The sequence below is a fragment of the Rousettus aegyptiacus genome, unplaced genomic scaffold (assembly GCF_014176215.1).
Source record: "Rousettus aegyptiacus isolate mRouAeg1 unplaced genomic scaffold, mRouAeg1.p scaffold_m13_p_15, whole genome shotgun sequence".
NCBI classification, from domain to species: Eukaryota; Metazoa; Chordata; class Mammalia; order Chiroptera; family Pteropodidae; genus Rousettus; species Rousettus aegyptiacus.
Window position 1 is genome coordinate 29,155,977 of NW_023416290.1, and position 24,379 is coordinate 29,180,355.

A 24,379-nucleotide genomic window follows, 5' to 3' on the forward strand; every position below is an offset into this window, starting at 1 on the left:
TCTCTACTGTATCTTTACCATTAATATCTAAACATATTTAGATCTTTCCTATTAAACGAGAAAAATAAGAAACGAAGGGAAAAATTACCCTTAACCCCACGTACATTCTTAACATGCACCAATCCATTCTTTATACAGGAGCCAGAGTAATCTGTTTAAAAGATCAAACTGATCACGGCATGCCTTTCTTAAAATATTCCAATGGCCTCCTATTGCTTTTAGAATAAACTTCCAAATCTTCACCACAATATATAAGCTCAACAGAATTAACCCCATTCCTTATCTTCTCTCTTCTGGACATTTTGGGGCCCTACTGTACAGGCCTCTGATCTGTTTCTGGAACTTGAGGAAATTCATTCATTCTTACCCTTCCCTACCCTGATCTCTGTGCTTTACGAAGACATTGAGAATCATTGCAACCCTAGATGAGGCTGTTTCCTTTGCTAACTGAGAAATTCCCAGGAAAACGCGAAAGCCAACCGAGACCCAGCTTCCCTCGAATCATCTCCCATGGTAACACGGAGAAGATGGGGTCTGGGGGCAGGTTCCGCCCTCTTACTCTCCAACTCGAGCAACGATTGGCCCGAGGCGCTAGCGCAGGGAGGCGGTCCAAGCGTCCCAACTCCGGCGGGGCGGGACGGCCATTTTGGATTGTGAGGGTTTCCGAGACTCTTCGTGAGCAGTCTCGCTCCTGCCGGTTCGGTGGATCACAGCCCCGGGGCTCACGTCCGAGTGTCAGGTTGGAGGCGGGAAGCGTCCCTGGGGGTAGCGGCGGCGGAGGCAGGATGAGCGCGGAGGCGGCGGACCGGGAGGCGGCCACCTCTAGCCGGCCCTGCACCCCGCCGCAGACCTGCTGGTTCGAGTTCTTGCTGGAGGAGTCGCTGTTGGAGAAACATCTGCGCAAGCCCTGCCCGGGTAAGCGCGGCGCCTGCAGCCGGAGGGGAGCGGGATCCGGCCAGGGGCGCTGCCCGCCGCTCTCACAACGACCACCACGCCCCTTCTCGGGTACGAAGCTGCGGCCCAGGAGTCGCTGACGCGAGCAGAGCTCTGGCCGGGCCCCTCTACTGCGCATTACGTCCCGATGCGGGGCCAAAGATAAGCACAGGACTGACCCTTTCGCCCCCACCCCTTGGTCATTTTACTGTTTGGGATTTTAACACCTGCGAGGTGGTCTTGTGACATTTGGAGAGGCTGACTTGAACCCTCCTCTTTACTGAACCCTGCTGCGATTAATTTGGTGAGATAGGAAGAAATCAGCTGTTACGGAGATAATCCTGACGCTAATTAGTTATATCTTAGGTTTTTATTTAACTATTTTGTTCTTCAACGAGGGGATTTCACTGACTCAATGATATATTTCAGATTTGGGCTGTAAAATAAAATGAGAAAATCTTTGAGAACAGGAAATACTATACAACTGCTAGATGGTTATATAATCCTAATTAACATCCTAATCAAGGAGTGCTATTAGGGAGGGAGGCTTTCCAGGCATTTCTGGAAAGAGGTACTGGCGTAAACATAAGTTCCTTGAATAGAATTTTGTTGATAAAGTTCGAATCCAGGTGTGTCTTGTTCTGTCTAATAGACTGGCATTAACTGATGGAGACGAGAGTGTTAGGTTAAGCGTACTGAGGCATTTTTACCACCTATATACTTTTAATTCATTGCTTTTAACATTTGTTGAGTTCTTTCTGGGTGCCAGACACTTTGTAATACTTCCCATGTGTTATCTCATTTAATTCAGTCTTCATAATTTGTGTGTGGAGTAGGTAATACCTATTTTGCATTGACTGAAACAGGTAAGTTGATGAAATTTCCACCAATTAAGTGTTAAAACAATAATTCTAAAGACAGCATCTCTTTCCTCTAATTGACATTGCTTGTTTGCTGAACTGGAAATCCAACTTCTGGTCTTCCCTGTCAAGTATTTTCTTCTGGGAATTGGTTTTCCCTTCCTCCCTAGCACCTTTCCTGATCTTCCCTTTTATTTCTCAAGTACACTTCTTATAAATCATATTCCTTAGTCACAACTACACAGCTATTTGAATACCTTGCTTCCATTAAAAAAAAAAAAATACAGTGAATTATTTTGCATCTTCATAGTTCAAACTTAAAAATTTATTTTCTTTTAAATCTTAGATCCTGCACCAGTTCAACTTATAGTTCAGTTTTTGGAACAAGCTTCCAAACCTTCAGTTAATGAACAAAACCAAGTTCAACCTCCACCTGATAACAAGAGAAATCGTATTTTAAAACTGCTTGCTCTTAAAGTTGCCGCACATTTGAAGTGGGACTTGGACATATTAGAGAAAAGGTATACAAGGTTTAAATGAAATTTATTTTGAAGAACTGTTTAGATATTTTGGTTTATTCTATATATGCTTTTATGATATCAACCCTTAAAATGAAAATCATTTTTCTGTATATTCTTGGTAAAATATGTAGATATTTTTCAAAAGGTATAACAAAGTATTTGTTAGATGAATTTAAATGACTTTCTGAAGTATAAACTTGATTGTATCAGTAATAAGGCATTTGATGATAATTAGTGTGGTGGCTGGAGAAAATCTATACTTAAATAGTTTTAACTATTTTAGTTTACTTTTACATATCTGAAGAAAATGGATAAAAATTAATGATAGATGTTCTATAATATTTTGAATGATTTGCTGTTGAATAATTCAGTTAATTTTACTGGTCACAAATCAGTCACTTTATCCCAAACTATTTACATGTCTTATCAGAATTAGTGCTTATTTGTTTATAAATAAATACTTCCAAAGCTATGCTTAGAAAAAAATTTTTCATCCCCTTCCCCTCATAACTTAAAAAGAAATACCTTATAGAAAATTTGAAAAAATGCAATAGGAAATAATAGGGGAGAGAAGTATTTTTAAAATTTCTGTGTAATTTTTGTCATTTTTATCTTTATTTTTTATTATTTAAATTACACTTATTGTGGTAATATTGGTTAATAAAATTATATAATTTTCAGATGTACATTATAATTTGACATCTGTGTATTCAAATGTGTGCTCACCACCCAAAGACCAGGTTCCTTCAGCTACCATATATTTGATCCCCTTCACCCACTTCACCCTCCCTCTATCCCCCTATATTTGTCCACCCTTACCCTGTCTACCTCCCCCCTCCTCACCCACCCCCTACCCTCTGGTAACCACTAGTCCATGAGTCTACTCTGTAGTCCATGTCCATGAGTCTGTTTGTCCCGTTCCTTTGTTGCTGTTAGGTTTATATCCCACATATAAGTGATAGCATGTGATTTCAACTTTTTCTGTCTGGCTTATTTTGCTTAGCATGATTATCTCAAGGTCCATGTTGTAGCAAATGGCAGTATTTCATCTCTTCTTATGGCCTAGTAATATGCCATTGTATATATGTACTTCAGCTTCTTTAGCCACTCATCTATAGTTAGGACACTTCAGTTGCTTCCATGTCCTGGCCACTGTAAATAATGCTGCTACAAACATTGTTGTGCAAATATCTTTTCGGATATGGGTTTTCAAGTCTTTGGGGTAAATACCCAGTAGAGGGATTGCTGGATCATATGGTAGATCAATTCTTAGTTTTTTGAGGAACCTCCATACTGTTTTCCATAGTGGCAATTTGCAGTCCCACCAGCAGTGTATAGGGTTCCTTTCTCTCCGCATCTTCTCCAACATTTGTTATTGCTTGTTCTGTTGATTATAGCTATTCTAACGTTGTGGTTTAGATTTGCATTTCCCTAATAGCCTGTGATGGTGAGCATCTTTTCAAATATTTGTTGACCATTTGTATGTCCTCTAGGAAGAAGTATCTGTTCAAGTCCTCTGCACATTTTTTGATTGATTTTTTTTTGTTGTTATTGAGTTGTATGAGTTCTTTGTATATTTTGGATATTAGGCCCTTATCGGAGGTGTTGCTTGCAAATATATTTTCCCATTCGGATAATTCTCTCTTTACCTCGTTGACTATTTCTTTTGGTGAGCAGAAGCTTTTTAGTTTGATGTAGTCCCATTCATTTATTTTTACTTTTACTATCCTTGCTTTTGAGGTCAAATTCATAAAATCTTCTTTAAGTCCAAGGCTCTTGAGTTTAGTTCCTATGTTTTCTTCTATGCATTTTATTGTTTCAGGTCTTATATTCAGATCATTAATCCATTTTGAGTTAATTTTTGTGTGGTGACAGACAACAGTCTAGTTTCATTCTCTTGCAGATGACTTTCCAGTTTTCCCAGCACCATTTATTAAAGAGGCTTTTCTTTCTCCACTGTATGTTTTTTGGCTTCTTTGTCAAAAATTATGTGCCCATATAAATACAGGTTTAGTACTGGACTCTCAATTCTGTTTTACTGGTCTGTGTATCTGTTTTTCTGCCAATACCATTCCATTTTGATTACTGTCGCTTTGTAGTATAATTTGAAGTTGGACAGAGTCGTGCCTCAAGCCTCGTTCTTTTTTCTCATGATGGCTTTGGCAAATCGAGGTCCTTTGTGCTTCCATACGAATCCGCCGATTTTTTGTTCTATTTCTTTAAAAAAATGTCAATGGAATTTTGATGGCGATTGCATTAAATCTGTATAATGCTTTAGGTAACATGGTCATTTTAATTGTGTTGATTCTTCCAATCCAAGAACACAATATCTTTCTCTCTCTATATATATATATATATTTTTTGGTGCCATTGCAAAAGGAATTATCTTTTCCACTTCTTTTTCTGACCCTTCATTAGTAGAATATAGGAATGCTATGGATTTTTGAACATTGATTTTGTAACCAGAAACTTTACTGTGTGTGTTTGCTTATTGTTTCTAGTAGTATTCTTGTGGAGTTTTTAGGGTTTTCTAGATAGAGAATCATGTCCACTTCAAATAGTGACTGTTTGACTTCTTTGTTTCCTGTTTGGATGCCTTTTATATCTTTCTCTTGTCTGATTGCATTTACAAGGACCTCCAACGTTATATTGAACAACAGTGGCAATAGTGGACAACCTTGCCTTGTTCCTGATCTTAGAGGAAAGGTTTTTAGTTTTTCACCATTATGTATAATGTTGGCTGAGTGTTTGTCATATATGGCCTTCCTTATGTTCAGGCACTTTCCTTCTATACCGATTTTGTTAAGTGTTTGATTATAAATGGATGCTGTCTTGTCGAAGGCTTTTTCTGCATCTATTGATATGATCATATTCTTATTTTTTAATTATGTGGAGTATCACATTAATCGATTTCCATATGTTGAACCATCTCTATGCTTCTGGGATGAAGCCCACTTGATCATGGCATATATCTTTTTAGTATGTTGTTGTATTCGGTTTGCTAATTAATCTTATTTAGGATTTTTGCATCTGTGTTCGTGAGAGATATTGGTCTGTAGTTTTCTTTTTCTGTGTTATCTGTACTAGGTTTTGGTATCAGGGTAATATTGGCCTCATAAAATGAGTTGGGAAGTATCGCCTCCTCTTCAGTTTTTTGGAAGAGTTTGAGGAGAATAGGTATTAAATCTTTGAATGTTTGGTAGAATTCACTGGTGAAGCCATCTGGTCCTGGACTTTTTACTTTTTGGTAGTTTTTGATGATTGTTCAATTTGCATGTTGCTGATCAGTCTATTTAGATTTTCCAGGTCTTCTTGATTCAGTCTTAAAAAGATGGCATTTTTCTAAGTACTGGTCCATTTCTTCTAGGTTAATAAATTTGATGTTATATGCTTTTTTTAAAATTATTTTTTTATGGTGACATTGGCATATACTTTTTTCATAGTATTCTTGTATGATCCTTTGTATTTCTGCAGTGTCTAATCATTTCTCCTTTTTCATCCCTGATTTTGTTTATTTGTGTCCTTTCTCTTTTTTCTTTAGTGAGTCTAGCCAGGGGTTTGTCAATTTTATTAACCTTCTCAAAGAACCAGCTCTTTGTTGCATTTATTTTTTCTGTTTTCAATTTCACTTAATTCCGCTCTAATTTTGATGATTTCTTTCCTTCTGCTGACTTTAGGCTCCCTGTGTTCTTCCTTTTCTAGTTTTTTAAGATGAAGCATTAGGTTGTTTATTTGGGCTCACTCTTGTTTTTAGAGATAGGCCTGTAATGATATGAACTTCCTCTTATGACTGCTTTTGCCGTGTCCTGAAAGTTTTGATCCGTTGTACTATCATTATCATTCATTTCTATGTATCTCTCGATCTCTCTTTTTATTTCTTCTCTGACCCAGTTATTCTTCAGTAGCATGTTGTTTAATCTCCACATATTCGTGGTACATCCTGTTTTCTTTTTGTAGTTGATCCCTAGTTTCAGAGCATTATGATCAGAGAATATGGTTGGTATGATTTCAACCCTCTTATATTTGTTAAGGCTATCTCAGTATCCCAGTATGCGGTCGATTCTTGAGAATGTTCCATGTGCGCTAGAGAAGAAAGTATAAGCAGCTGTTTTGGGATAGGACGCTCTGTAAATGTCAATTATGTCCAGTTGGTCTAATGTGTCATTTAAGGATGTTATTTCTTTATTGATTTTCCGTTTGGATGATCTGTCCATATTCAACATGGGGTATTTAGGTCCCATACTATGATAGTGTTTTGGTCTATTTCTCCCTTTAGTTCTGTTAGTAATTGCTTTACGTATTTCAGAGCTCCCCGATTAGGAGCGTATATATTAACAAGTGTTATGTCTTCTTGGTGCATGATTCCCTTTATCATTAAGAAGCGTCCCTCAGTATCTTTCTTTACCTTTTTTATTTTGAAGTCTATTCCATCTGATATTAGTACTACTACTTCTGCTTTTCTCTGAATGCCATTTGCTTGGAATATCATTTTCCACCCTTTCACGTTGAGTCTACAGTTGTCTTCAGAGCTGAGATGTGTCTACTGGAGGCAGCATATGGTTGGGTTTTGTTTTTTGATCCAATCTGCAACTCTGGCTTTTTATTGGTGAGTTCAGTCCATTTACATTTAGGGTGATTATTGGAATAGGAGGTTTTCCTATAGCCATTTTGTCTTTTGCTTTCTGGTAGCTCAGTGCTTCCATTGCTTCCTTGTCCTTGTGTTTCTGTTTTCTTTATTTGGTTGGCTTTTGTGAGTTTTCCCTCTAGTCCTTCTTGTTTTATGTTATATATTTCAGTTCTGAATCTTTGGCATGTGGTTACTTACCATTATGAATATGTAAAGCATAGCTATACATAATGCAGTCATACATTTTCATCTACGCGTGCCTTACCTCCGTTCCCCTTTGCGAATCTGAATCTTTGAATCCTCCCGTTTTGCAGTCATCGTTGTCTCAGTTTGTCCCTGTATATGCCAAATGTTCATTACTATCTTGCTATAGCAATTCTCTTCTTATTGTTTAAGCTTATAATACCCTGTTCCTAGTAAGGGTTGCACTCCTCTGCTTCTATTTGCCTGATAGTCATCTTACTCCTAATTATGTGGGGGTTTTTTTTGTGTGTGTGTGTGTGTGCATCATTTTGTTTTTAGGTGAACTGACCCCTTTCAGTATTTCCTGTGATGCAGGCCTTGTAGTGGAGAATTCCCTCAATTTTTGTACATCTCTGAAGGTCTTAATTTCTCCTTCATATCTAAAGGAGAGCTTAGCTGGATACATTATTCTAGGCTGGTAGTTCCTGTCACTTAATAATTTAAATATTTGATTCCATTTCTTTCTGGCCCGTAAGGTCTGCGCTAAGAAGTCTGAGAATAATCTAATGGGTTTTCCTTTATAAGTTACCGTTTTCTTCTCCCTGGCTGGCCTGAGAAATCTCTTTGTTGTTTATTTTTGATAATTTTAATACAATATGTCTTGGTGAAGGCCATTTGGTGTTGAGGTAATTGGGTGTTCTGTTGAATTCTTGAATTCCAAGCTCCAGTTCATTCCTTAGATTTGGGAACATTCTCGTCAGTTTTTGTCTGAAAATGCTTTCTAGTCCCTGCTCCTTTTCCTTGCCTTCGATAATGCTCATTATTCTTATGTTTCCTTTCCTGATGGTATTAGCTAGTTTTTGTATTTCTCTTTCATTATTTTTCATTCTCGGTTTCTCTCTTCCTTCTGATTCAGTTCTAGATCTGTCTTCCATATCACTGATGCTTTCCTCCATTTGATCAATTCTATTTGCCAAGTTTGCTATTTCATTTTTCAACTCTTGCGGTATGCTTTTTATTTCCAGAAGTTCTATCTGGTTCTTTTTGAGGGTTTCAGTCTCCTTACTCTGCTCACATAGATGTTTTTTCAATTCCTGAAATCGTTGATATGATTCGTTTCATAATGCACTGAGTTTTTTCAGAAGTACCATACTGAATTCTGTCATTTAAATTGCATATTTCTATGTCTATAAGCTTATTTTCTAGAGATTTTTCTCTTTCTTTCTAAGATGCCTTGTCACCTTAGTTGTTCATGGTGTTTAATGGACTATTTCTATGCCTGGGCATTAACAGAAGTGTATTCTGCTGTTTTTCCAGAAGGATTTATTATATAAAGGTATCTTTAGCCTGCTGCAAAGAAGACGCTTTTCTATTGGTTTCCAGTAGGTGGTGTCTAAGCCTCTTGGATCCCTGCTTTATATTAAGCCTAAATATTGCCTTTTTTATTTTCTCGTAGATATTTAATCAAGGTTGCTACACTCAATTTCAGTCCCTGTCAGTGCCAGTGACAGTCTTGTCAGCGTTTTTTCAGTCTCGGAGGGTATGGGGTGAGACGCCCTCTGGGTCGGAATTGGAGGCTGCAGCTCAGCCTTGGTTTTGCAGCCAGGGCCAGTAAAAATCAACTGTTGCTTTGCTGTGATCCGCTCTCACTTCTCTGCTTTCTGCAGTAATAACTGTGCCATGGTGTCGGCTGCGTGGAACTCATAGCCCTTCCAGGCAGTGCTGTTGAGGGAAGTTGCTGCACCTTCTCCCCTCCCCCTCTTCCCACAGGGCACTCCAGAGGCTGTGAGAGGTAGCTTCAGTCTTGGCAGTGTTTGTTCAGATTCCCTTAGGGCTCCGCAGTGTTCAATTTTGGAGGGTATGTGGAGAGAGACTCTGGGTTCGGGGTGGGGGCTGCGGCTTAGTCTCAGTTTTGCAGCTGTGGCTGGTAAAAGTCAACTGTTGTTTTTCTGCCGTCCTGCTACTTTTCCTTCTACCCTGATGACTGGGCCCTACTGCTGGCTGACCACAGGGAGCTAGCTCACAGCTTTCCCAGGTAGGACTGTTAAGGGAACTCTCCACCCCCCCAACCCCCCCCACCCCGTGTACAGGGAGCTCTGGCGGTTGCAAGAGGCAGCTTCTTTATTTCTCCCAGTCAACCACCCAACACCTGGGGTTCTGACCTGTGGTAGCTCTTATGCGCAGATCCCATGCTTAGACGTGCTGGTGTGCAGTTTGGGTGTTTTTTTTTTTTTTTGAGTTTTAGATGTTCACTTTATTGTTGTTTCAAGGGGAGAGATCTGGGGATGTCTCTCACTCCACTATGTTTACACAAAGTTTCCTATCTTTATTTTTCAAACAAAGTTACGATCATACCTTATATACTGTTTTGATCCCCCCCCCACACACACACACAGAATATTATGACCATTTTCTCATTTTATTTTTTGGAGATGATTCGATTATATGAGTAATTTATTAACTGTTTTTTCATTGACAGTCATTTTTTTTCTAGCTTTTCACTTTCATAAATCACAGAGCCGTAAATATCTGTCCTTAAATTACATCTGAATTTTTAGTTACATCCTTAGTTTAGATTATTAAATTGCTGGGTCAGGTGGTATAAACATTTTTAACACACATATTGCATATTGCCAGATTGCATTCCAAGAAAGTTGTACTGGTTTATAATCTCATTAGTAGTATTTAAACTTTTTTTTTCATGATTCATTTTCCAGCGTTAAATATTAGAATGTTAAAAAAAAATTATTCTTTAATCTGAGGGAGAACCTATCCATTAATAGACTCAAGGGGCATGTCAACAGATGGCAATGTGTACAAAAGTATGTTTATTATACAGTTTGATAATTGAACACTGATTCTGTATTTGATAATAATTAAAACTTTTAAATGTGAAGTTAATACTGTGACTACATAAAGAGTCAATTTTTGGAAGATCAATTCTGAAGTACTTAGGGAAGAAATAATATAAACTTGTTTCACAATAATATGGGAAGAAGGGCAGAGGGTAAGAATACATGTAAAACAAGATTGGCCTTCAGTTGATAATTATTGAAGCTGGATGATGGGCACATGGGAGTTCATTATATTATGTCTACTTTTGTATATGTTTAAATTGTTTTCATAATAAAAGTTTAAAAATGTTTCAGAGTTTGATATTTTCATAAGTTGAGACAGATTAATAAAATAGCTTTTTAGATTTAGTCCTTTAACAATGTAATTACTTTTCATTGATGATACTGAATTGTGTATTTTGTGCTTCTTATGTAGCTAACACACAGACATACACCATATGCTTCCTTTTAAGTTTGTCTGTTCCAGTATTGAATATGCTGCTGAATGAACTTCTGTGCATCAGTAAAGTTCCTCCTGGGACAAAACATATAGACATGGATCTGGCCACTTTACCACCAACCACTGCCATGGCTATACTTCTCTACAATAGATGGTAAATATTTTCATAAACCCAAAATGTGTTATTTAGCCTCTGTTTAATTGCAATATGGCACTCAGGGGTGTGTTTGTAAGGGCCTCTTTATGCTCCAGAGTGTTCCAAAGGATCGTGGAAAGTAGTAAGTATGCTGGAGGAATCTTGTGACTACATAGATGAAAAAAGTTCTGGTTAAAAAAAAATGTGGATGATTTACAGAGTTTTTATTATATGTTAATCGAAACTTCACTTAATTTACAATACAGATCTTGAAAAAAATAAAGTGATATTTTTAATGTATTAAATTTTTTTTTTCTTGTGTTTTCTTTAGGGCAGTTAGGACAATTGTTCAAAGTAGTTTTCCTGTCAAACAGGCAAAACCTGGACCTCCTCAGTTAAGTGTGTAAGTTGACATATATGACCTTTACTTGGCCCTGTTTTCATCAGAAGAAAAAATTTGCAAGTTTCTAATAATCTTTGGTAGAGAAGGAGTAGAACAGAAATTGGAAGGCGGAGGGCATAAGACTTGCATAAGAAGGTGGTTTGGAGGAGTTAGAGGGTGAGAGAATCAGGTAGTACTCTGGATATCTAGAAAAGAGAGCTCTGAAAAAGAAGAGGAGTGGTTTGGTAATTGTGCCTTTCATCATAGTATTAGCTGACCTTCAAAGTATTAAGATTTTTTTCATTTAATTTATCAGAAGATATATTTGTTTTATATGGGGGGAAGTTAATATTTGTAAATATTTTAAAGTGCAATGTAGAGTATAAAATTACAGGTTCTGGGCAAGATAAGAAGGTAAACAAGGTGCTCACCTGCTCTCACAATCGCATCAAAATTATAGCTAACCTACAGAACACGGATCTGTTACTGAGAATTACCTGATGTATAGCTGAACAGAAGTTCTATAACTAAGGACATATAGAAGAAATCACATTGAAACTGGTAGGCTTCTAGGAGATGGAAATGGGCTGGCCCTGCACGTGTGTGTGGCAGTTAAAAATCATGAGGGCAGTCTCAGCTGCAGAGATCCCCCCCTGAAGAATGAGGAGTCCCAGCCCCACACCAGGACCCCAGTCTAGGAAGCCCAGGATTCCAGTGTCAGGAAGAGAAGTCCCCACAACTTTTGTCTGGGAAAACCAGCAGAGATTGTGGCTGAGTGAGACAGAGGGCTGCTAGAGCCTTAGACATTCCTCTTAAAGGGCTGGCACATGATTTACTTGCTGACACACTGGCTCTGAGCTCCAGCACTGTGGCAGCAGCTCAAAAGGTGACAGGAACATACGGGGAGAAACTAAATTGTCTGGCTTCAGGACGAGGGCTGGAGTTGCAGCTTTCTCCCATACAGAAGTGCTGGTAGAGAGAGGTGTTGTTCCTTTCTTGAACTCTTTCCCCACTCAGCCTGCATGTGCAGGTCAGCGCCATATCTGAGTCTCCATCAACCTGGCTAACACCATTTACCCCATGCTGGTGATTCCTTGAGATCCCAGCCCATCAGACTTGGGGGCCCACCCAAGCTGCTTCCAGTGGCTTTCCATATAAACAGCCTGTCTTGGTTCATGTTTCAAACTTTCAAAGTAGCATCTGACTTTGGTATGCCCCATCCCTCTTGCTAAGCAGCCCCATGCCTGCTAGTGGCGGCCAGCCTCAATTCACAGCTTAGCCTCTCCCAGTCTCCTCCAAGCTCAGCACAAGTGGCAACCATTCACAAATACTTGTAGCTTATAACAAGTGGCCCCAGGCAGGGCACAGGCAATGGCTGAGTTGGCCTGCACCATAGTCCCTCCCAAGAGGCCCCAGAAACAACATACCCATTTGTCAGCTACAGACCACACCAGAGCAGCACCCAACCATTTCCACAAATGACACACCCAAAGGCAGACTCAGCAGTCACCAGAGCCTTGCTAAAGCAAATCCTGCATCAATATGGTCAGCCCCTGCACAACAACTCTACTGTTATCACAGTGAGCTTGAGGGTCAGTCCTTCCCACATATATGCAAATAACAACCACGCTCAACTACAACAGGAGGGCACATAGAACTCACACAAGGGACACACACCCAGGGCACCTGGTTCAGGTGACAAGGGAGACTGTGCCATTGGGCCCAGAGGACACCTACTACATAAGGCCACTCTGCTAAAACCAGGAGATATAGCAGCTCTCATACATAGCAACAAAGATAAGGAGGTAGCCAAAATGGGATGACAAACATGTCCCCAATGGAAACAGAACAAAGCTCTAGAAAAAGAACTAAACAGAATGGAGACAAGCAATCTACCAGAAGCAGAGTTCAAAACACTAGTTATAAGGATGCTCATTGAGCTCAGAACTTTAATAAAAAGATAGGAACCATAAAAATGGAGATAGAGAACATAAAGAACTGGTCAGAAAAGAGGATTGTAGTTACTGAAATAACACATTAGAGGGAATCAACAGATTAGATGGAGCTATGAATCAAAGCGATTTAGAAGATAAGGTAGCCGAAAACACCCAATCAGAACAACAAGAATATAAAAATGTGAGAATAGTTTAAGGGACTTGTGGGACAACAGAGTTTTATTGGGGTGGTCACTTTGTAAGTTATATAAATGTCTACTGTGTTGTATACTTAAAACTAATATTGTATGTCTACTGAAAAATAAATTTTAAAAAAGTTATTACAAACGTTATTACAATAGTTTGATCATATCTGGAGTTTCGAACCTAATTCTTAAATTCGAGGTAGCAGCTTACTCAAATTTAGAGCTAAAGAGCGTAATTTCTAACTTGATATAAATGAGCTTTGGCTGCCAGTAAGTTTTATTTTTAAATTAAGGTTTTTTTTTTTTTTTTTAATGCAAAGCAAATGAGAAAATAATGGTAAATAAATGAGCATCATTATAATTGAGTTTCTTTTTTTTTAACCATGAGAGGAAATAACATTAAAAACATTTTTATTTAAATTCAACCTTATTTTCAGGGATGATGTCCTAAAGTTTTGAACTTTCAGTCTTTTGAGTAACATTCAATACTGTTCAATAATTTCTCTTTTAGTATGAATCACATGCAACAAGAGAAAGAGCTAACAGAAAATATTTTGAAAGTGGTGAGTGTTGACATCAGTTATATTTTTAACATGTCTGGGACACATTTAGAACATGTTGGATGCTTCTCCTAACCTTAGGTATTTGAGAATTGTCAGGGTCTAGAAACAATGATATTTAGGTTTTCAGTGTTAGAACATAGTTTGGTAATATGCTAAATTGTACAGATTTTCAATCTTAATGATAGAGTACATTACCACCACTTCTGTTGAATATTTTATGATACTTTGACAGATATGACAAATTATTCTTACAGGTGGTATCTTTATATTCTTTAATTATTTCCAGAAATTCTACAATAAATATATGTTTTAAAATTACTTTGATAGTCAGAAAAATAGTTATTTTTAAATTTAGTTATGTAAAACTAGAAACATAGGATTTTTCATAATTTAAAAACGATCTCTAATTCTTTAATACCTATGATGTGCCAGAGATACCATGTAAAGTGCAAGGGCTGGGAAAGGAGATGAAAATAAACAATTCGCATCTATATAAAACAAATATGATGTAGTATTTTGAATATGGAAGCAAAAACCTGTGTTTTATTTTTGTTATCTGGTTCCTATTAAAATGGCTAGTACATTGAAGTATACAAACATTACTTGAATAAATCAATAGAACAGCAAATCTTGAAAGCATTTTTAAATTTACTTTTCTGTAGAAAAAATGTAAACTTTTCCAATTTGTATTTTCTAATTTCACAGTAGAAACTTGCTGTATTTTTTTTTAATTTAAGATAACTTTATTTAAATTTAATTGCATTCCTACTGTGTTTAAAATTTTTAATAGCTTAGTACACTAAGTTACTAAGTATCCTATAAATATATATTGGTTAACATCATCCATCATTGCCATTTTTGTATTTTAATAATTTGTTTATTGAATTTTTGTAGCTCAAAGAGCAAGCTTCTGATTCTATTTTGGTACTAGAGGCAGCCCTTAAACTAAATAAGGATCTTTACGTCCACACAATGAGAACACTAGATTTATTGGCCATGGAGCCAGGCATGGTAAATGGAGAAACAGAGAGTTTTACTGCTGGATTGAAAATCAAAACTGAAGAGATGCAGTGCCAGGTATTTATTTCAGCATTTAATAGATAATGTATGGCAGATTTTTGGAAAATTTTATGAGATCATCGTAATGTTTTTAATTAGAATTTATTTCTTTTGTCTTTTTCGATTTCGACTTAAGATGCTATTATAACTACATTGCACTTAATTTGTAAATTTTGTAAGACTTCACTTGAAATTTTTCTAAAAGAAATGCAAGGGAAATTTCATTTGATGTTTATCTCTGAAATAGTCTCCCAGTAGTATTTAGTGTATAGAGTTTAAATCCTGAGAATGCAGTGAATGCAGTGAATACATAACTGATTAACAGTTCACTCATATAATTAATTAGAAATCTAAGGAGTCTTTGCATCCCTCCCCCCATGAGAAAAGAAAGACCCAACTATTTATTCTAGATTTTGAAATGTGTAGGTCCCTAGAGAAAATATCTCGTGTTTCAAGGATCTTCAAGGATCTTCAGGTATCTGCTCTCTGTAACTTTGGGCCTTAGTTCTTTTGACAGCTTTCAATTGTTTGTTTTTGGATGTTATTTATTCATTTTGTTTTTCCCCTACTGGATTGTAAACACTTTGAGGTCTTTTTTTTTTTTTTTTTTTTTTTTTTTAGTATACTTATATCTTTCTCACTTTCTAGCACGGAGCCTTGAGTATAATAGAAATTTAAAAATATTGACAATTGTCTAAAGAGAGCCACTAGAATAGTTTCTTTTTTTTTTTTTTTCTTCAGTATTTTTCTTTGTCATGTGAGTTGACATGACTTTTAATCACTATTTCCCATTTGCGAAAAGGAAATAGTGACAAAGTGTTGGAAGATGCCTTTTCAAATTAGCTGGTTCCAGAATTGAATGTAATAATTTTTTCAAGACCTGATGAAATGATGGCTCTAGTAGGAGTAATGAGGCATAGACAAAGAAAAATTCTTTAAATCGTTAAATGAAGCTTGCATATAGGAAGCTTTCTGGTACTGTAGTGTCTCATAATCGCTAAGAGTCTGTTTAAAAATTATTGGTAACACTTTTGATTTCCTCAGTATAGTGGATGATAATAACCTGAAAAACAAAACTCTTATAAGATGTCTAGATGTGCAAAGTAAACTTTATCAAATATATTTTTAATTACATAGCAGAGCCATAATTCCTATTTTTCGAATAGCAACTTAGTAGTAATTTCATTCTCTAGCATGTTCATATTTAAAGTGCATTCTTTACCAAAATTTACCTGACACAGAAATATTAAAAATTTTCCCCCAGTAAAACCAAAAGCATTACTGTTCTTAAGGGCAGATTCAATATCAGATTTTTTTTTAACCTATTGATCACTTCTTAACTACAGAATTTAAACTCATTTTAATGACTAGTCACCTAGTATAGTAATACTTGAAAGTATCTTTTTGAACTTTTATACTCTGTCCTTGCTTAAAAAGAGAAATTATATGTAACTGTAATATGAATGCATACACACACACACGTGTGTGTGTATAAATCTATCTCCCATATATATTTTTTCTTTTTTCTTTTTCTTTTTAGCTTTCTAGAATAAAAATCAACCAAACATTTAGTGTGAACTAAATAGTAAAAAGCAGTATTCTAGAGGCTGGTAAGCATTCTGAACACAAAATAATAAAATAATAGCTATAATCCATATCAGTAGAGACTAGCTCCATAATAATTAGAGCACAGACACAGAGTAATAGCTATAATGCGTATCAGTGAAGAGTAGCTTCATAATGAATAATACAAACTGTACAGCTTAGGAGTTTGGAGAAGGAATAAGTATTTGTTGGCTAAGATTGGTTTGATGTAAATGGAAATAAGGGGTGTGGAATGAAGCTTATTTCTAGGATCTGTTATGAATGGTGAATTGACACTGGTATGATTGAAGTAGAGGAGAATGGAGAGGTTTGGAGAGAGATCAGGCCAAGGCATTTGACCTTTCTCTGACTTAGAATGATTTGAAGATTTTAAGAAAGTTAGATCAAAAAGACTGATCTGTCAGCCATGTGTAGAATAAACTTGAGAAAGAATATTAGGGGCCTAGTGTTATGGGTTCAAGCCTGGGCTCTGCTAATACTTTAAATGGACATGTCACTTTCTTTGCCATACTATTCTTATCCATAAAATGGCCAGGTTGGATAATCTGAGTCTTTGAGTTCCGTATTTGGTAAATCTAGGCATCAATTTAAGAAAGTTCTTGGAAAAAAAATATACAGATTTTACAAAAATATACAGATAAAAAGATAACTGACTATCATCAAAGATAAAATTTGACTATCATTTTATAGTCATTAATTCAAATTTCTAAATATTTTATTCTGACCAGTCCTGTTAGAGTAGATGTTTGCTCCCTCCCTTCCCCCAATATCTTTTGGGGAGACTCCCCAGTATCTGTTTTCCTCTTCTGTTTTAGAACTCTGTACCTTATGAGACTTAGTGGGAAGCAGAGTTTCCTTCCGATAATAGAACTGTAAACTCCAAATACTAGCTTTCTCTATCTAGCCTTACCCTATTTGAAGGGCAAGCTTGACACACAGGTGTGACAGAAGTTTAGTGTAGACTGCTTCAGGAGCTAGTAAGTCAGTGAAGTGGGGATGATAGTCCATTGTAATGGTGATTACCAGCAACAGCGATAGTAGCATCTAGTTTTCAGGGGCAGCATGAGTAAGAATGTATGTATGTAGCTGCTGCTTTCAGTGTCTAGTGCTGGTGGCTTCAGGTGATATGAGCTGCAAATTCTAGTGTTGGAATGGCTGTAGTGGTATCTCATTAAAGCAGTTTGTGGCTCTCATCCTGACTTCTTGCCTCCCTTGCCCGTTTTGTTTTCTATGCTTGATTCTTTGGACTTACTAATAATACTTTAAGCTACTTGAAATCTTATCAGTAAATCTGGTTTCTGCTTAAGTCAGTTATAGTTGTTTTTTGTTGCTTGTGACTAATATCATTAATGTTTCACTGCTTATTGAAATATATTTTTTTCCTGTATATGTATCTAGTTTTGCTGAGACAGTTTTGGGTTTTGTCAACTCTTAAGTATGTGAAAAATTACTAAGCAAATTGGTCTTTATTACCATTTTAGGTGTGTTATGATTTGGGTGCAGCATACTTCCAGCAAGGCTCTACAAGTTCAGCTGTCTATGAAAATGCCAGAGAAAAATTTTTTAGAACCAAAGAACTAATTGCAGAGGTAAATACAGTCATGAGGCCCATAATACACAGTCCTTTACAACATCTGTACATTTTTTGGCCTTAATTTTTCTGATAAACAGTAGTGTTTATTGTAGTAGTAAATTTGCAAAGTTCAAAAACAGCACTGAAAACATTTTAAAAAATCTCTACTAGTACTGCCTGGAGGTAACTCTTTTTGCCACTTTACCTTATTTTCTTCCAGGTTTTATTCTTTATATATATATACATATATATATATATGTGTATATATATATGTTTTTATACAGTTAAGCTCATTCTATATAAACTATTTTGTGCCTTGCTTTAATCTTTGAATCAGCATTAAAATGTATTCTATTTTGTGATTTGCTTCATTTCCCTAATGTGTGGGCATTTAGGTTGTTTACTGTTTTTATTTATTATAAAGCTGCAGTATTTATATCTCCAAGCATAAATTTTTGTTTGGACTTTAGATACTTTCTAGTTAAATTTCTGCAAATAGAATTGCCATGTCCAGTGGTTATTAATTTTTTAAAGGCTATAATATATAAAACCAAATTGCTTTTCGGGTACCTTTCTCTGGGTACTCTAATCAGCAGTGAGGTTTTTTTTTTTTTTTTTAATTGCTAATTTGATGGATGATATATAGTATCTAAAATTTTTGCATTTTTTAAAATCTTAGGGTAAATTTTTTCATGTGTTTATCAATTGTATTTTTTTTTTATGGTTCAGACTGATTTTTAAATTGTGTAAATAAGTTTTTCATATGCCTGGTGCCTAGAAAAATTCCCACTTTAGCCTCTTCTTTTCTCACCCAATAAATGGATTAAATTTGCTAGAAATTTACTTTAAATCTTTGAGACCCATTCAGAATCCCCATTTTACTTTGCCTAGGTAATTCATCAGATTTCTAATTTTGTGGCATTTCAAGTATACTGATTTAAGCCTTTCCAATTTTTTAAATGTCTTTTAAATCATCTTTCTGTTTTAGTAGAAGCATTCCAATTTTTTCCAATTGAGTGAAGATTGAAGGTTTTTTTTTTTTTTGCTCTCCTGTGAATTTCTACAAAGTATATGTATTTTTAAATATTTTAAGCTTCTTTTTAACAGTGTTCACTCTGTTAATGTCTTAATTGTCACACTTAGAGCGATAATAACATCTGCTTTTTATACGTTGTCCTGAAAACTAAACCAGGAGTCACCAAACTTTTTGTAAAGGGCCAGATAGTAGATATTTTAGGCTTTATGGACCTTACACAATTTTTGTAGTTAATTCTCATTTGTTGTTAATTTTTTCCCCTTTATAGTTTTAAGAATTATTTTTAGTTCAGTGGCCTTACAAAAACTGGCCACAGGCTGGATTTGGCCTGTGAGCAATAGTTTGCTGACATCTGCTGTAAACTTTTAACCTTTATATTTTTTATGTTTCCTCCAGCTCTGGATTTTGCTTTATCATTTTCTTGTACTGTTTAAATGCACTAATTGGGTGCTTGACTTATTGTTTCTATTACATTGATGGATAATGATATATATCTCTTACTTTACAGATAGGTTCATTATCTCTTCATTGTACCATAGATGAGAAGCGATTAGCTGGTTATTGTCAAGCATGTGATGTTCTTGTACCTTCTTCTGATAGTACCTCTCAACAGTTGACTCCATATAGTCAAGTCCATATTTGTTTGAGATCTGGCAACTATCAGGTAAGACTTAGTAGTATAATTTAAAAAATTTTAGAAGCGAGACAGGACTGAGTTTGAATCTTGGCACCGTCATTTACCAGTTGTGTGATTTGGGGAAAGTCTGTCAAAGTGGCCTATATAATAGTGGTAATAATTACCCCATTTCATAAGCTTCCTATGAGAATCAAGTGAAAAGTTATAGTTTATAAACACTAAGACAAAGCAATATATAGATGTTGATTCCTTATTATCGATATCCTTTCTTGAATGTACAGAACTTGCCCATTTTAAATAAATTCTATAAGAAACTCTAAGCAGAACTTTTAACTTCTAGAATTATAGGTAGAGAACTTTTAGTTTTATGGCCCCTAAAGTTTTGTGTCTGATTTGAAACTATAGCCTTGTAGCCCAGCCTCATTAGCCACTGCAAATATTAAGACTGAACAAGAAAGTGAGCAATGTGGTTATGGTAGGTTTGGATGGTGTGTTATAGAGTGCACTTAGCCAATAAGCCGGGTCATCATTTCAGTTTTACTCGTGAAGAAGGCTTAAAATAGTCTGTTGAGATTCTTATTTCTCCCTCTGGGTATATATCTTTAGTTTTGTAATGAAAATCACTGGGGATTAGAATTCATACTTTTAAAGTCCAAGGTCCATGAGTTTAGTCCCTGTGTTTTCTTCTTTGCATTTTTATTGTTTTAGGTCTTATATTCAGGTCATTAATATATTTTGAGTTAATTTTGGTGTGTGGTGATAGACAACAGTCTAGTTTCATTCTCTTGCAGGTGGCTTTCCAGTTTTCCAGCACCATTTTTTGAAGAAGCTTGCTTTCTTCACTGTATGTTTTTGGCTTCTTTGTTGAAAATTATTTGCCCATATGAGCTTGGGTTTAATTCTGGACTCTTGATTCTTTTCCACTGGTTTCTGTGTCTGTTTTTCTGTCAATGCCATGCTGTTTTGATTATTGTTACTTTGTAGTATAATTTAAAGTTGAGCAGAGTGATGTCTCCAGCCTTGTTTTTTCTCAGAATGATTTTGCCTGTTCGAGGTCTTTTGTGCTTCCCTATAGACCTGATGATTTTTTGTTCTATTTCTTTAAAAAATGCCGATGGGATTTTGATAGGGATTGCATTAAATCTGTATAATGCTTTAAGTAACATGGTCATTTTAACTATGTTGATTCTTCCTATCCAAGAACACAGAATATCTTTCCATTCTTTGTATATTTTTCAAATTCTTTTAATATAGGGTCTCATAGTTTTCATTGTACAGGTCCTTCACATGTTTCGTTAAATTTATTCCTAGGTATTTTATTCTTTTTTGGTGCAATTGCAAAAGGAATTATCTTTTCCTCTTCTTTTTCTGACCCTTTATTAGTAGAGTATAGGAACGCTACGGATTTTCGAACATTGATTTTGTATCCAGAAACTTTACTATATTTGTTTATTGTTTCTAGTAGTGTTCTTGTGGAGTCTTTAGGGTTTTCTATATAGAGAATCATGTCATCCGCAAATAGTAACTGTTTGACTTTTTCATTTCCTATTTCGATGCTTTTTATGTCTTTCTCTTGTCTGATTGCACTTACGAGGACCTCCAGTGTTATATTGAATAACAGTAGCGATAGTGGACAGCCTTGCCTTGTTCCTGATCTTAGAGGGAAAGTTTTTAGTTTTTCACCATTAACTATAATGTTGGCTGAGGGTTTATCATATATGGCCTTTATTATCTTCAGGCACTTTCCTTCTATACCGATTTTGTTAAGTCTTCTGATCATAAATGGATGCTGTCTTGTCAAAGGCTTTTTCTGCATCTATTGATATGATCTTATGATTCTTATTTTTTAATTACGTGGAGTATCACATTAATCGATTTCTGTATCTCGAACCATCTCTCTGCTTCTGGGATGAAGCCCACTTGATCATGGCATATATCTTTTTAGTATGTTGTTGTATTCGGTTTGCTAATTAATCTTATTTAGGATTTTTGCATCTGTGTTCGTGAGAGATATTGGTCTGTAGTTTTCTTTTTCTGTGTTATCTGTACTAGGTTTTGGTATCAGGGTAATATTGGCCTCATAAAATGAGTTGGGAAGTATTGCCTCCTCTTCAGTTTTTTGGAAGAGTTTGAGGAGAATAGGTATTAAATCTTTGAATGTTTGGTAGAATTCACTGGTGAAGCCATCTGGTCCTGGACTTTTTACTTTTTGGTAGTTTTTGATGATTGTTCAATTTGCATATTGCTGATCAGTCTATTTAGATTTTCCAGGTCTTCTTGATTCAGTCTTAAAAAGATGGCATTTTTCTAAGTACTGGTCCATTTCTTCTAGGTTAATAAATTTGATGTTATATGCTTTTTTTAAAATTATTTTTTTATGGTGACATTGGCATATACTTTTTTCATAGTATTCTTGTATGATCCTTTGTATTTCTGCAGTGTCTAATCATTTCTCCTTTTTCATCCCTGATTTTGTTTATTTGTGTCCTTTCTCTTTTTTCTTTAGTGAGTCTAGCCAGGGGTTTGTCAATTTTATTAACCTTCTCAAAGAACCAGCTCTTTGTTGCATTTATTTTTTCTGTTTTCAATTTCACTTAATTCCGCTCTAATTTTGATGATTTCTTTCCTTCTGCTGACTTTAGGCTCCCTGTGTTCTTCCTTTTCTAGTTTTTTAAGATGAAGCATTAGGTTGTTTATTTGGGCTCACTCTTGTTTTTGGAGATAGGCCTGTAATGATATGAACTTCCTCTTATGACTGCTTTTGCCGTGTCCTGAAAGTTTTGATCCGTTGTACTATCATTATCATTCATTTCTATGTATCTCTCGATCTCTCTTTTTATTTCTTCTCTGACCCAGTTATTCTTCAGTAGCATGTTGTTTAATCTCCACATATTCGTGGTACATCCTGTTTTCTTTTTGTAGTTGATCCCTAGTTTCAGAGCATTATGATCAGAGAATATGGTTGGTATGATTTCAACCCTCTTATATTTGTTAAGGCTATCTCAGTATCCCAGTATGCGGTCGATTCTTGAGAATGTTCCATGTGCGCTAGAGAAGAAAGTATAAGCAGCTGTTTTGGGATGGGACGCTCTGTAAATGTCAATTATGTCCAGTTGGTCTAATGTGTCATTTAAGGATGTTATTTCTTTATTGATTTTCTGTTTGGATGATCTGTCCATATCTGAGAGTGAGGTATTTAGGTCCTCTATTATGACGGTGTTTTGGTCTGTTTCTCCCTTTAGTTCTGTTAGTAAGAGCTTTACAAATTTGGGGGCTCCCTGACTGGTGCATAGATATTGATAAATGTTATGTCTTTTCGGTGTATGATTCCCTTTATCATTATGAAATGTCCCTCAGTATCTTTCTTTACCTTTTTTATTTTGAAGTCTGTTTCGTCCAATATTAGTACTACTACTTCTGCTTTTCTCTGAATGCTATTTGCTTGGAATATCGTTTTTCACCCTTTCACTTTGAGTCTATATTTGTCTTTGGAGCTGAGATGTGTCTCCTGGAGGCAGCATATGGTTGGGTTTTGTGTTTTGATCTAATCTGCAACTCTGTACCTTTTTATTGGTGAGTTCAGTCCATTTACATTTAGGGTGATTATTGAAATAGGAGGTTTTCCTATAGCCATTTTGTCTTTTGCTTTCTGGTAGCTCAGTGCTTCCATTGCTTCCTTGTCCTTGTGTTTCTGTTTTCTTTATTTGGTTGCCTTTTGTGGACTTTTCCTCTGGTTCTTCTTGTTTTATGTTATATACTTTGGTTCTGATCCTTTGGCATGTGGTTACCATTACAGATATGTAGAAGATACACACACACACACACAAGTTAATTTTCTTCTGTGTGTGCCTTATCTCCATTTCTCTTTGAGAATTTGGATATTTGAATCCTCCCCTTCTCTGTTAGTGTTGTCTCAGTTTGTACCTATGTATGCTGAACGTTCATTACTATCTTGCTGTAGCAATTCTCTTCTTATTGTTTAAGCTCATAATACCCTGTTCTTAATCAGGGTTGTACTCCTCTGCTTCCATTTGCCTGATAGCCACCTTACTCCTAATCATGTATTTTTTTGTCATTTTCTTTTAGGTAGACTGACCCCTTTCAGTATTTCCTGTAATGCAAGCCTCGTACTAGAGAATTCCCTCAATTTTTGTATATCTGGAAAGGTCTTAATTTCTCTTTCATATCTAAAGGAGAGCTCTTCTGGATACATTATTCTTGGACTGTAGTTCCTTTCATTTAATAGTTTGAATATTGATTCCTCTCCTTTCTGGCTTGTACGATTTGTGCTGAGAAGTCCAATGATAATCTAATGGGTTTTTCCTTTATAAGTTACCATCTTCTTTTCCCTGGCTGCCTTGAGAATTCTTTCTTTGTCATTGATTTTTGATAATTTAAATACTGTTTGTCTTGGAGAAGGCCATTTTGGGTTGGGATAATTAAGTGCTCTTTTAACTTCTTGAATTCCAAGGTCTAGTTCCTTCCTTAGATTTGGGAAATTCTCATCAACTATTTGAATATGCTTTCTAATCTCCGTTCCTTTTCCTCCCCTTTGAGAATGTCCATTATTCTTATGTTTCCTTTCCTGATGGTACCAGCTAGTTCTTGTTTTTCTCTTTCATTCTTCGGTTTCTCTCTTCTTCTTTGTTGTATTTCTAGATTTCTGTCTTCAATATCACTGATCCTTTCCTCCATTCGGTCAACTGTTTCTCAAGCTTGTTATTTCATTTTTCATCTCTTGCAGTGTGTTCTTCGTCTTCAGAAGTTCTATTTCATTCTTTCTGAGGGTTTCAATCTCTTTGCTAAAGAACTCATTTTGCTCATCTAGTT

The 24,379-nt window shown here is 36.0% G+C and overlaps 1 protein-coding gene across 3 annotated transcripts in view; it reads left to right on the forward strand.

Annotated features, from left to right (window-relative positions):
* The first annotated feature begins 632 nt into the window (after positions 1 to 632).
* INTS8 (integrator complex subunit 8) overlaps positions 633 to 24,379 on the forward strand; it is a 57,020-nt gene continuing 33,273 nt past the window's right edge. For 2 of the 3 annotated variants that reach the window (XM_016129862.2, XM_016129864.2), the window contains exons 1-8: positions 633 to 915; positions 2,140 to 2,314; positions 10,432 to 10,572; positions 10,886 to 10,957; positions 13,588 to 13,639; positions 14,534 to 14,716; positions 17,785 to 17,892; positions 19,421 to 19,576. In XM_016129862.2, the coding sequence (XP_015985348.1) occupies positions 786 to 915; positions 2,140 to 2,314; positions 10,432 to 10,572; positions 10,886 to 10,957; positions 13,588 to 13,639; positions 14,534 to 14,716; positions 17,785 to 17,892; positions 19,421 to 19,576 (1,017 nt within the window). In that variant the 5' untranslated portion in view covers positions 633 to 785. Of the gene's footprint in view, positions 916 to 2,139; positions 2,315 to 10,394; positions 10,573 to 10,885; positions 10,958 to 13,587; positions 13,640 to 14,533; positions 14,717 to 17,784; positions 17,893 to 19,420; positions 19,577 to 24,379 lie in introns of those variants that run through there. The other variant, XM_016129865.2, reaches the window with a different exon arrangement.